Raw genomic sequence first — 13,906 nt, forward strand, 5'->3', positions numbered from 1 at the left:
GATTGAGTGTGTGGACAGGTGTCTTTTATACAGGTAACGAGTTCAAACAGGTGCAGTTAAGACAGGTCATGAGTGGAGAACAGGAGGGCTTCTTAAAGAAAAACTAACAGGTCTGTGAGAGCCGGAATTCTTACTGGTTGGTAGGTGATCAAATACCTATGTCATGCAATAAAATGCTAATTAATTACTTAACAATTAAGTATGTGATTTGTTTGAACAGTGAGAGGGGGTCAAATATGTATTTCCCTCATTGAAATGCAAATCAATTCATAACATTTTTGACATGAGTTTTTCTGGATTTTGTTGTTGTTATTCTGTCTCTCACTGTTCAAATAAACCTACCATTATAGACTGATCATGTCTTTGTCAGTGGGCAAACGTGCAAAATCAGCAGGGGATCAATTACTTTTTTCCCTCACTGTAAGTGGCAAAGCTGGGAAAGAAACTAGTCTATGAGATTTTGAGTGTGGTTTGTAGCATACTTTCTCTAATAATGGGGACTCATAGCTACTAGAGAGAATACCGTCATTTGGACAGTATAACTGGACTAGATAGAGGCACAACGACCTAAATCAATGGATCTTATTCATTTGATTCAATGCCATTTCATCTGCCATTTCAGCTGCAACCATCACAGAATTATTCAGTAAATATTCCCTCCTGAAAAGCACAAATTGTTGCTGAAAATCAGATTTCGTAGGTGTTTGCATCTTTCGAATTTCAGAAAGGGTGGGGACATTTGGTCAATAAACTATAAAAATAAAATAAAAATGTCATTTAGCAGACGCTCTTATCCAGAGTGACTTACGGGAGCAATTAGGGTTAAGTGCCTTGCTCAAGGGCACATCGACAGGTTTTTCCACCTAGTCGGCTCTGGGATTAGAACCAGCGACCTTTCGGTTACTGGCACACTCTTGTTAGTTCCAAGATTAATTGGAACTAATCGCCCAACATCAGTGCCCGACCTCACTAATGCTCGTGGCTGAATGGAAGCAAGTCCCCGCAGCAATGTTCCAACAACTACTGGAAAGCCTTCCCAGAAGAGTGGAGGCTGTTATAGCAGCAAAGGGGGGACCAACTCCATATTAATGTCGATGATTTTGAAATGAGATGTTCAACGAGCAGGTGTCCACATACTTTTGGCCATGTGTGGATGAACTTGATAAAGACCACGAAACTACCCCTATAAACTAAGACTTCTTAAAGCTTCATTCAGCCCCACTTTGTTTCCAGCTCCCCCAAAAAGCATGCTGTTAAAGGAAGGCCAAAAGCAATTAGCTCTTTCTCTCTTTTTGTCTCTCCTCAATCACTCACTAATCGTGTCCCTTCCTTGAGTCAGGGAGTAAATATTTAGGAAGGAGGGCAGAGGAGATTGGATCTCAGCGCCTTAAGAGGGCCATGGTGGTGGGCCCCAGCTAGAGCGAGAGAGCGAGACAGTTGGAGGATTATGCTGTTGTCTGGACGCAAACAGAGAGAGATGGAGGGAGGGAGCGAATGGCAGAGGTGGGAGAGAGAAATGGAGAGAGATTGAAAGGAGAGAGGAAGAAATGAAAGGATGAAACCGAACCACAGAGGGAGAGAAATTAGAAAGAGAAACAGGGCCACAGAGCGAAAGAGAGAGAATAAGGTGAATTCTGTCACTGCAGGTCCCCCCTGGCAAGCAGGCAGAGATAATGTGGACTGGATGAAAAGCTCCCTCTAGATAAAGAGAAGGAGGGAGAGAGCGAGGGATGGAGGGAGTGGTGTTCTAATCTCTTCCTCTAAGGCCTGTTCTTGTCACATGCTGTTCAACTGCTCCCCCGCCGACTCAGCTCGTCTGTGATTGGCTAGGACTGGTGAGAGCAGAAGATTATGGGGTGGTGGGGGGGGGGGGGGGGAGTTTCATTTTGGGGGAACGCCCCCTCCGGTGAAAACTTCCCCACAAGCTCAAAACTCTGAGGTGGAGAGGAGATGGTGGTGGGGTGGTGGTGGGTATATCTCAAGACACATTTTCAATCACTCTCAGCAGAGGACAAGAAAATAGAAAGGCGGAATGATTCCTCTCCTCTTCTATTTCCTGTAAAACTACCCCCACATTTCCTTCACAGCCCCTGCCCACCAGCTACCTCAGTACACACACAACTCTTTCTGGCCCAAAGCAGTTACTTTCCAGCAGGAGGCTACCAAAAATGTGTGTGTGTGTGTGTGTGTGTGTGTGTGTGTGTGTGTGTGTGTGTGTGTGTGTGTGTGTGTGTGTGTACCAGCTCAAGTCCCGCTGGCCTCAATCTAAGCTGGCCAGCACAGAGAAAACCGAGGGATGAGGAGAGAGGGGAAAAAGGGATAAATAATAAATAGAGGGAAGTGAAGAGATGTGAGGTAGAGCAGTTAAGTGATGGAGGAGAGCAGAGCAGATGGGAAAAAGTCCAATAGAAATTGATAAGCAAGAGATGAAAGAAAGAGAGAGATGGAAAACTAATAAAAGAAACCACCTCAAAAAAGGAAGGAAACGTAGAAAAGATAGATATTTAGGAGAGAGAATGGAGGGAGGCATGGCTAATAGGATAGACTATACTTACTGACAGTCAGCAGGAGGAAGAACTAACTTTCATCAAACTCTCCCTCCTCTCTGCATATCCATGCATCTCTCCTGCTCACCCTGTCATCTCTCTATATCTTTCCTGTTCATCCTGTCATTTATCTATATCTCTCCTGCTCATCCTGTCATTTCTCTATATCCCTCCATCTTTCCTGCTCACCCTGTCATCTCTCTATATCCCTCCATCTCTCCTGCTCACCCTGTCATCTCTCTATATCTCTCCTGCTCACCCTGTCATCTCTCTATATCCCTCCATCTCTCCTGCTCACCCTGTCATCTCTCTATATCCAGCCATCAATATCTCTCCCCTTCCTCCTTTCCTCTCTCTTCTTCTTATAATGTCCATTATACCTACAGTACCAGTCAAAAGTTTGGACACACCTACTCATTCAAGGGTTTTTCTTGATTTTTACTATTTTCCACATTGCAGAATAATAGTGAAGACATCACAACTATGAAATAACACATATGGAATCATGTATTAACCAAAGAAGTGTTAAACAAATCAAAATATATTTTATATTTGAGATTCTTCAAATAGCCACCCTTTGCCTTGATGACAGCTTTGCACACTCTTGGCACTCTCTCAACCAGCTTCACCTGGAATACTTTTCCAACAGTCTTGAAGGAGTTCCCACATATGCTGAGCACTTGTTGGATTCTTTTCCTTCACTCTGTGGTCCGACTCGTCCCAAACCATCTCAAATGGGTTGAGGTCGGGGGATTGTGGAGGCCAGGTCATCTGATGCAGCACTCCATCACTCTCCTTCTTGGTCAAATAATCCTTACACAGCCTGGAGGTGTGTTGGGTCATTGTCCAGTTGAAAAACAAATGATAGTCCCACTAAGCCCAAACCAGATGGGATGGTGTATCTCTGCAGAATGCTGTGCTAGCCATGCTGGTTAAGTGTGCCTTGAATTCTAAATAAATCACAGACAGAGTCACCAGCAAAGCACCCCCACACCATAACACCTCCTCCCCCATACTTTACGGTGGGAAATACACATGCAGAGATCATCCGTTCACCCACACCGCGTCTCACAAAGCCACGGCGGTTGGAACCCAAAATCTCAAATTTGGACTCCAGACCAAAGGATACATTTACACCGGTCTAATGTCCATTGCTCATGTTTCTTGGCCCAAGCAAGTCTCTTCTTCTTCTTGGTGTCCTTTAGTAGCAATTCAACCATGAAGGCCTGATTCACACAGTCCCCTCTGAACAGTTGATGTTGAGATGTGTCTGTTACTTGAGCTCTGTGAAGCATTTATTTGGGCTGCAATTTCTGAGAACGGTAACTCTAATGAACTTATCCTCTGCACCAGAGTTACCTCTGCGTCTTCCATTTCTATGGCGGTCCTCATGAGAGCCAGTTTCATCATAGCGCTTGTTGGTTTTTGCGACTGCACTTGAAGAAACGTTCAAATTTCTTTAAATTTTCCGTATTGACTGACCTTAATGTATTCAAGTAATGATGGACTGTTGTTTCTCTTTGCTTATTTGAGCTGTTCTTGCCATAATGTGGACTTGGTCTTTTACCAAATAGGGCTATCTTCTGTATACCCGCCTACCTTGTCACAACACAACTGATTGGCTAAAACACATTAAGAAGGAAATTAATTCCACAAATTAACTTTTATGAAGGCACACCTGTTAATTGAAATGCATTCCAGGTGACCTCATGAAACTGGTTGAGAGAATGCCAAGAGTGTGCAAAGCTGTCATCAAGGCAAAGGGTGGCTATTTGAAGAATCTCAAATATAAAATATATTTTGATTTGTTTAACACTTTTTTTGGTTACTACATGATTCTATATGTGTTATTTCATATTTTTGATGTCTTCACTATTATTCTACAATGTAAAACATAGTAAAAATAAAGAAAAACACTTGAATGAGTAGGTGTGTCCAAACTTTTGACTGGTAGTGTATGTGCAGTAGAAGATTCATATGGTTTCACCTTGCCATGCTGTTTCTTTAGTGTGTGTGTGTGAGTGTGTTTGTAGCTGCCCTCTCGCATCCCTCTAAGCCCGCTTCACAGCTGTACTGACACATCATAGACATAGGAGCGGAGCAAACATACACACACCTTCACGCACACAAACTTTGATGTGGAGGAGTGAAGTGTGGAGAGAGGAATGTTGTTAGTCCGGTTCCAGCGAACACACCCCCAACAGAGCTTTAGCCCAAAGGCATTCTCTGAGAAGCTGTGGTCCTACAATTTAATGAGCGCACACACACACACACACACACACACACACACACACACACACACACACACACACACACACACACACACACACAGCATAAAAACACATAACCACACACAAACACACTGTTTTTGAACAGGTGGCACATTTATGGACACTCCATGAGGACCACAGGGGTCCGCTCCATAAAAATTAGTTGGCAGCCACATGTGGGGTTCAGAAGAAGACCTGACGGCTGCTAAGTGCATTTTCTCATGTCATTTTCACCTTCCTACCCCTCCATCTCTACCACCAAGATGATCCCATCCACACTGATCTAAGGTCAGTTTTGAGTCCTACATCCTAAAACGTCTATACCTGGATCCTTAAGGCGTCCGCAACCTTCCCAGCCAAAACAGTTCGGAAGAGTTTGTGCATATATTATGACGACATTTTGTGACGTTTTTGACTTCGGTGAGCTTCTATTCGGCTGTTCTGGCACACCCAACAAATTTCTGGAGGCAAGCCGAAGTTCGGAGCCAAAGTCTACGCCCCTTCGTCGGTGATTGGTCAACAGTAGGGATTCTTCAATAAAGTCTTTGTTGTCATTCGACGAGAGACGACTCATTTTATGCAAATTTTTTCATTGAGAAATATTGCATCAAACATCTTAGTTAGATGTAAAATTGCACGACTAAGATCTTCTCGGCAAAAACGTTAACATTTATGACCGATGTTTTGAGTTATCTTAGATTCATTCTGACTATTTTGAGGAAGTGTATACTGTCTTTGGCGTCTCAAAATGGACAAACAGTACTATTGCCGCTTTTTTCTCATTTTTCAAATGAAGGTCTTTTCAAGGAGTATGCAAGCACACTCGTTCGTTTTGGCTAGGTGCCAGCCGAACTGAAGCATGCTGACAGTTTTAGTCTCTCCCACAGATACCCTAGTAGATGGATAGGTAATTAAAAGGTAACTACAGTCCTCCAATTTCCCGGCGAAAGCGGCCATTGTGCCCTTGGGCTCAATATAATAATTATAATTATCTTCTGCCAATCGTCGTGCTCCGAAGCACATATCACTCACATGGCTCTCTCAGAAATCTCAATAATTATTAACCAATGCCCGTCATGTGATCGGGGCATCGCTGCTCCGAAGTACAAGTAAAGGCAGACACATCGGGGATGCATCAACATGAGTCCCTTATCGAATTCCGAGGCGCACTTTGAAGATGTTAGAAGAACTGTCCACATGTACTTTTTCTCAGCCAACAAGATGAGTAATGAACAGCAAAATCACTAGCTTATGTCAATCTACTATCCCCCATAGTAGAAACATTTACCTATTCTATTGGTCAGCTTGGTGTTCTGTGTGAGAAATAAATATTCCAAACAGATTCTGGGACAGTTGTGCGATGATAGATCCCAAATTCATACAACCACTGTAGCCTACAAAAAAAAGCAAATTAGGCTGATGCAACAGATCAGAAGGTTTAGCTTAATATCTTGATAAACTAATTATTCACATTATAAGCGCAGCAATGCGCACACGGCAGTAGGGTATACGTGTGAATGCTTCTAAATGCAATAAGCGGGAAAACACCGGTTCTCAAAAGCGCAACACACATGCGAGCGGTTTCATGTGAGAGATGAAAATATCCCTTAGAAATGTTGAAAGAGGGGAGATCTAAAGATGCAACAACTAGAATCGGTTGCTAATATGAGTATTGTGCCTTTGGCTACTGGTCGATGAAAGAAAGCTGATTTGAAAGCCTGAGAACATGAGAGAAATGCTGGTTTAAATGGCATAAGGGAGTGGCATAAATATAATGATTATTTGCTTCAATCCAGTGGCCACTTGTTTTGAAAACTCCATCACAAGTGCGCTACTGAAACACCACTAGCCAAAAACAACAGGCTGGTTGGTGCACACCTGAGGGTTACTACACCAAAAAATCTAAATTTCTCCGATTTTTTTCAGACCTCAAAAATGGTCCCCTGATGTGTTTAAGCATTGTTGTGGACTTGGATGTAATATTTAAAAAAGTGTGCTTTTGAGAGGGAAAACATGACAAGATTGAGGGAAATCACAGTCCTCCTCCCTGTTTGTACAGTACCTTGCAAAAGTATTCATCCCCCTTGGCATTTTTCCTATTTTGTTGCATTACAACCTGTAATTTAAGTAGATTTTTATTTGGATTTTATGTAATGGACATACACAAAATAGTCAAAATTGGTGAAGTGAAATGAAAAACATACGTTTAAATTTTTTTTTGAACAAATAAATAACGGCAAAGTGGTGCGTGTATATGTATTCACCCCCTTTGCTATCAAGCCTCTAAATAAGATATGGTGCAACCAATTACCATCAGAAGTCACATAATTAGTTAAATAAAGTCCACCTGTGTGCAATCTAAGTGTCACATGATCTGTCACATGATCTCAGTATATATACACATGTTCTGAAAGGCCCCAGTTTGCAACACCACTAAGCAAGGGGCACCACCAAGCAAGCGGCACCATGAAGACCAAGGAGCTCTCCAAACAGGTCAGGGACAAAGTTGTGGAGAAGTACAGATCAGGGTTGGGTTATAAAAAAATATCAGAAACGTTGAACATCCCACGGAGCACCATTAAATCCATTATAAAAAAATTGAAAGAATATGGCACCACAACAAACCTGCCAAGAGAGGGCCGCCCACCAAAACTCACGGACCAGGCAAGGAGGGCATTAATCAGAGGGGCCAAAGATAACCCTGAAGGAGCTGCAAAGCTCCACAGCGGAGATTGGAGTATCTGTCCATAGGACCACTTTAAGCAGTACAGTCCACAGAGCTGGGCTATACGGAAGAGTGGCCAGAAAAAAGCCATTGCTTAAATAAAAAAATAAGAAAACATTTCTGGTGTTCACCAAAAGTCATGTGGGAGACTCCCCAAACATATGGAAGAAGGTACTCTGGTCAGATGAAACTAAAATTGAGCTTTTTGGCCATCAAGGAAAACGCTATGTCTGGCACAAACCCAACACATCTCATCACCCCGAGAACACCATCCCCACATTATAGATTATAGTTATGCATGCTCAAGTTTTTTTGTCTTATTTCTTGTTTGTTTCACAATAAAAAATACTTTGCATCTTCAAAGTGGTAGGCATGTTGTGTAAATCAAATGATACAACCCCCCCCCCCCCCCAAGGGGGGTGAATACTTTTGCAAGCCACTTAATTTCTTTTTGCTGTGGTATTGTTTTGATATCTAGCATTGTTTTTTCAAATGATGCCTTCTAGAGGATTTCGCAGAAAATAACTCATGCGAGAAATACATTTTGCACTTTATTTTAACAGTCTCTTTTCTTTGCTGTTACAGTAAAATATATCCAAATGTTAGAACACAAGGGCATCCTAATTTAAAAATGGCTAGTCATTATTAGCCTGGTTCTGTTTGGAATGCAGGCACATTATGGGACACAGGCCATGTCATTATCAATTATGTAAAATATTTTTTTTTTTAATTGGTGAGACTAAATAATGTGCTGGTGCCACAAGCTGAAAACATTAGTAGCACCAGTTGAAAAAGGTTACTGTAAAACCTATTCCTAATTAGATCAGGAGGTTTACATGGTATACTCCGACACAAACTGACCACATACACACACTCACTCCTGCACACAAAGTTTACTTTGTATGCCATTTCCAGTCCAGAGTATTCTGCTTTCTCTGTAAATTGCTCAATGTATATAAATTGTAATTGGCTCCTCATGGTGCTATCAGCACACACTTAAGTAAACCACTGCAATGTGTGTGTCTGTGTGTGTGATGGATTCACTCAGCCACAGTCTACAGCTGAATCACGGAATTCCGTGTGTATGTGTGTGTGTTCATTCAGATAATTCACCCAGCCAAACAGTCTCCCCTATGCTACTGCAACATGTACAGTAATTCATTTGTGGCCCTACCCAGAGAGAAACTGACTCCATAAATTCAATTATTTGCCCTGTTTTGAGAATGTTTATTAAAAACCATAAAGTCGCAACGTTGTTTTTTATAATCCTGTCTCCACAAGCGCTCAGAGTTAATTCAATTTGTGTAATGGAGGTCCGGATCATATGACCTACACTTTCCTCCATTACCCACAACTCCATGCCATTTGATCTGCATTCTATTAAACTGCCTTCTCTCTAGAAGTAAGAATATAATTATTGGCATGTCCAGAAACAACCCATAGCCCTTATTTCCTTGGGCAATTCATATGGATCTGAAATCATGGGAAAAGTGTAAGCAATGTGGTTGTAGCTAGCTCCACCTTGCCCTCACTTTGTCAATTACATTTTTGCTGTATTTCTTTAATGCATATATACCCATCAATTTAATTCATATCTACACATGCCTAGGGTTTTATTTTGGATAGGGACATATCTTACCCTATATGTTTGTGAAAGACAAACCTCAGCACCTACTTTATTAAGGTGAGTTTGTAATGCAACAGATATGTATTGTCAGAAACGGGGCACATAGGTTCAGTGTTGGATAGGAGTAAACTGATCCTAGAACTGCGGTTATGGGCAGCTTTACCTCAAGCCAGCCTCACAAAGTGATCACAATGAGCGATCTGCCCGGGATCGATCAGACAGGACTAATGGATTGAAGAGGGCTAATTGAAAAGGCTAATATCTACTGCCTGCTTACACGTGTCTGCTTAAATGATCTCAGTACCAGTGATCAATAGGGAGCGATCAGACTCCACACTGATTCTATTGGCCAGGATCAATAATGCTTAGTGCCTGGGGCAAGGCATCACCAATTACTTCCCTCCTCCCTTTCCTCACACCCCTCCTCCCCCTTCCGTACTGGGAAAGAGGTGGACAGATGAGAAGAAACGTGCACACACACACACACGCCTGTATGCATTCTCACACACGCACATACATGCACAAAAATGCACGCATGCGCACACACACACCACCACCAACAGCTCTGGTGCCAGTGCTTCTCTGAAAGCTTAGCAGAAGCCAGAAGTCACTCAAGCATCCGTTAGTGAGCACAGAGAATATATACAGTCAGAGTGGACCACTGAATGTTATGGTTCTCCATTTCTGACACAGTGGAGCTCGTTTCAGTGACTCCACTAGGTTGGTACAAATGAGTACATATGGAACCAATGAGATCAATGATTGGCTGAATGACCCAGTGCTATATGCCAACGTGGAGCTGCCATACAGGGTGATAAGATTTAAAGTGGGATGTCACTGGTCTACAAAAGGCAATATAAAAACCCACACACATGAGCAATACACACAACAACAAAAAACACAAAAAAACTGTTTTTTTTGAGTGTGTTTAGTGCGTGTGTGTGTGGATTTTGTAAAAATATTGCCTTTTGTAGATAGCTACACAGAAAGTGGCACAGGTCCTAATCCAGACACTTGTCATCTCCCGTCTGGATTACTGCAACTCGCTGTTGGCTGGGCTCCCTGCCTGTGCCATTAAACCCCAACAACTTATCCAGAACGCTGTAGCCCGTCTGGTGTTCAACCTTCCCAAGTTCTCTCATGTCACCCCGCTCCTCTGCACACTCCACTGGCTTCCAGTTGAGGCTCGCATCTACTACAAGACCCCGGTGCTTGCCTACGGAGCTGTGAGGGGAACGGCACCTCCTTACCTTCAAGCTCTGATCAGACCCTACACCCAAACGATGGCACTACGTTCATCCTCCTCTGGCCTGCTAGCCCCCCTACCTCTACGGAAGCACAGTTCCCGCTCAGCCCAGTCAAAGCTATTCGCTGCTCTGGCACCCCAATGGTGGAACAAGCTCCCCCACGACGCCAGGACAGCGGAGTCACTGACCACCTTCCGGATACACTTGAAACCCTTCCTCTTTAAGGAATACCTGGAATAGTCTTTAAGGAATACCCCCCCCCACATCAAAAAAAAAAAGTGGTTGTCCCACTGGCTATCATAAGTTGAATGCACCAATTTGTAAGTCGCTCTGGATAAGAGCGTCTGCTAAATGACGTAAATGTAAATGTAATATCGGTCCAGCATAAATTATGAAAATTTGATCATTTGAAGGAAAAAAACTCCAAAGATTAAAAAATGTCCCATGTGTCCAGAGACTAAATAAGGTACAATATGGAGATGGCTCACATACTGCTGTAGTTTACATAGTGCTGTATTTCTTCAACCAACTTCCAAAATAAAAACATTAAGTCATTGAACACAATAAATTTATATTGTTATGTAAATACAACAATTTAGACTTTTTATTTTCAAATTAAAACTCTGGAGTTGCCTATTCTACGACAATCATACAATTTATATGTGACCTGTATAGCCACTTGTACTAGCTGTGCTGACACCAAATGTCATTACACCAACAACAACAAAAATAATCTGTGGCACATTTCGATATTGTACTAAATATAGTAACGTCAAGCGAGAGAGAAAGAGACAAATGGAGATATTTAGGTATAACTCACTGCATCCATCCTCGTCACTGTGATCTCCACAGTCGTTGTCCCCGTCACACTGCCACTGGGCCGGGATACATGTACACTCCCCAAATGCGCTCACTGCACACGTGAAGTGGTTGCGCCCGCATGAACACTCTGCACCGCCCAACACACCTGGAAAGAGACAGAGAGAAGAGGGAACCAGGTTAGGAAAATGCTAAAAGAATACACTTAGAGGACATGCTTGTATAGCAGAGGTGGTTTGGTGAACTATCCTCTTGTGATGAGTAGCCTTTCCTGAGGTTTGGTGTACCATGTACAGATTAAGCCTAATCCTGGGTTAAAAAGCGTGCTCAATGGAGAATCTCCATTGAAATAGCTTTTAAGTCTTGGACTAGGCTTAATCTTTGTCCGGGAAACCAGCCCTAAGAGTTGTGGGGGGGTCCCACAACTATGTCTAGCCGTTAGCTATCTGCCCTTTTTCTGTCCCGCAAATTGATTTTGACAAACAAATCGGTCCCCGAAAAATTTGAATTTTGAAATCCCGATGTGGCCCTCAAGCCAAAATGTATGCCCACCCCTGCTTTAGCTCAATATGCTAACACAGCCTTGAGTCAAGCCATAAAAATAAAAATAAAAATGTTACCTACTGCACCTATGAGCACAGACCATATCAAGAACAATACATCTTGTCTCATCACTACCCATACAGGGGGGGAAATATTAATTTGAGGCATTTCGCTTTAAGCCATAGCAAAGCTGTCAGATATGCTTATGAAAGCGTCAGCAGCCTCATCCACTCATGTAGTCTGACTGTCATAAAACCAATGAGCTGTATGTTATAAGACTGGTAGCCAAGACTGGTTCATTTATACACTCCATCTATCCTGAACACGCACGCGTGTGTGTGTGTGTGTGTGTGTGTGTGCGCGCGATGGATATGTTTTCAGCTGGGGCTGAACCACAGTCTCGTGCTATTAAAGTAGTACAATAAATATATCTGGCCTTAATTTCACTGGCTTCCATTATGTTAAAGCGTTCTGTGTGAACACTGTACGCAAGTGAGAATGTGTACCCATCAGTTTTGTGTGTGTGCGTGTGTGTGCATGCTTGCATATGGACATGAGAGTGAGGCTGCGATGCCTCCTCAGATGCTTTTAGCCCCTTTGAAAGAGGCTGACAGCTTCAATGAGTAAGGGGTGAAGTGTGTGTACAGATTGGTTGTACAAATATCTACAAAAGACAATATAAAAACACACACACGAGCAGTACACACGAGCGATACACATATTTTGTAAAAATATTGCCTTTTGTTGATATCAGTCCAGTGTGTGTGTGCGTGCAGTACGGCAACTGCACCGCCCGCAACCGCAGGGCTCTCCAGAGGGTGGTACGGTCTGCCCAACGCATCACCGGGAGCACACTGCCTGCCCTCCAGGACACCTAGAGCACCCGATGTCACAGGAAGGCCAAAAAGATAATCAAGGACATCAACCACCCAAGCCACGTCCTGTTCACCCTGCTATCATCCAGAAGGCGAGGTCAGTACAGGTGCATCAAAGCTGGGACCGAGAGACTGAAAAACAGCTTCTATCTCAAGGACATCAGACTGTTAAATAGCCATCACTAGCCGGGTACCACCTGGCTACTCAACCCTGCACTTTAGAGGCTGCTGCCCTATATACATAGACATGGAATCACTGGCCTCATTAAATAATGGAACACTAGTCACTTTAATTCTTTTTTTTTTTCACCTTTATTTAACCAGGTAAGCCAGTTGAGAACAGGTTCTCATTTACAACTGCGACCTGGCCAAGATAAAGCAAAGCAGTGCAATAAAAACAACACAGAGTTACATATGGGGTAAAAAACATAAAGTCAAAAATACAACAGAAAATATATATACAGTGTGTGCAAATGTAGCAAGTTATGGAGGTAAGGCAATAAATAGGCTATAGTGCAGAATAATTACAATAGTATTAACACTGCAATGCTAGATGTGCAAGAGATTATGTGCAATAGAGATACAGGGGTGCAAAAGAGCAAAATAAATAACAATATAGGGATGAGGTAGTTGGGTGGGCTAATTTCAGATGGGCTGTGTACAGGTGCAGTGATCGGTAAGGTGCTCTGACAACTGATGCTTAAAGTTATTGAGGGAGATAAGAGTCTCCAGCTTCAGAGATTTTGGAATTTGTTCCAGTCATTGGCAGCAGGGAACTGGAAGGAATTGCGGCCAAAGGAGGTGTTGGCTTTGGGAATGACCAGTGAGATATACCTGCTAGAGCGCAGACTACGGGTGGGTGCTGCTATGGTGACCAATGAGCTAAGATAAGGCGGGGATTTGCCTAGCAGTGATTTATAGATGGCCAGGAGCCAGTGGGTTTGATGACGAACATGTAGTGAGGACCAGCCAACAAGAGCGTACAGGTCACAGTGGTGGGTAGTGTATGGGGCTTTGGAGACATCATTGATATACACGGAGAAAAGTGTCGGCCAAAGAATTGAACCCTGTGGCACCCCCATAGAGACTGCCATAGGTCCAGACAACAGGCCCTCCGATTTGACACACTGAACTCTATCTGAGCAGTAGTTGGTGAACCAGGCGAGGCAGTCATTTGAGAAACCAAGGCTATTTAGTCTGCCAATAAGAATGCGGTGGTTGACAGAGTAGAAAGTCTTGGCCAGGTCGATGAAG

The 13,906-nt window shown here is 43.0% G+C and overlaps 1 protein-coding gene across 2 annotated transcripts in view; it reads right to left on the reverse strand.

The window, feature by feature from the left end:
- The window catches only part of LOC311128448 (low-density lipoprotein receptor-related protein 4-like), a 233,277-nt gene that overhangs the window by 109,756 nt on the left and 109,615 nt on the right, over nt 1-13,906 (reverse strand). For both annotated transcript variants that reach the window (XM_084160595.1, XM_084160594.1), the window contains exon 2: nt 11,236-11,382. In XM_084160595.1, the coding sequence (XP_084016721.1) occupies nt 11,236-11,382 (147 nt within the window). The remainder of the gene's footprint in view (nt 1-11,235; nt 11,383-13,906) is intronic.

The sequence above is a fragment of the Coregonus lavaretus genome, assembly GCF_964263955.1.
Source record: "Coregonus lavaretus genome assembly, chromosome: 4".
In the NCBI taxonomy this organism is placed as follows: domain Eukaryota; kingdom Metazoa; phylum Chordata; class Actinopteri; order Salmoniformes; family Salmonidae; genus Coregonus; species Coregonus lavaretus.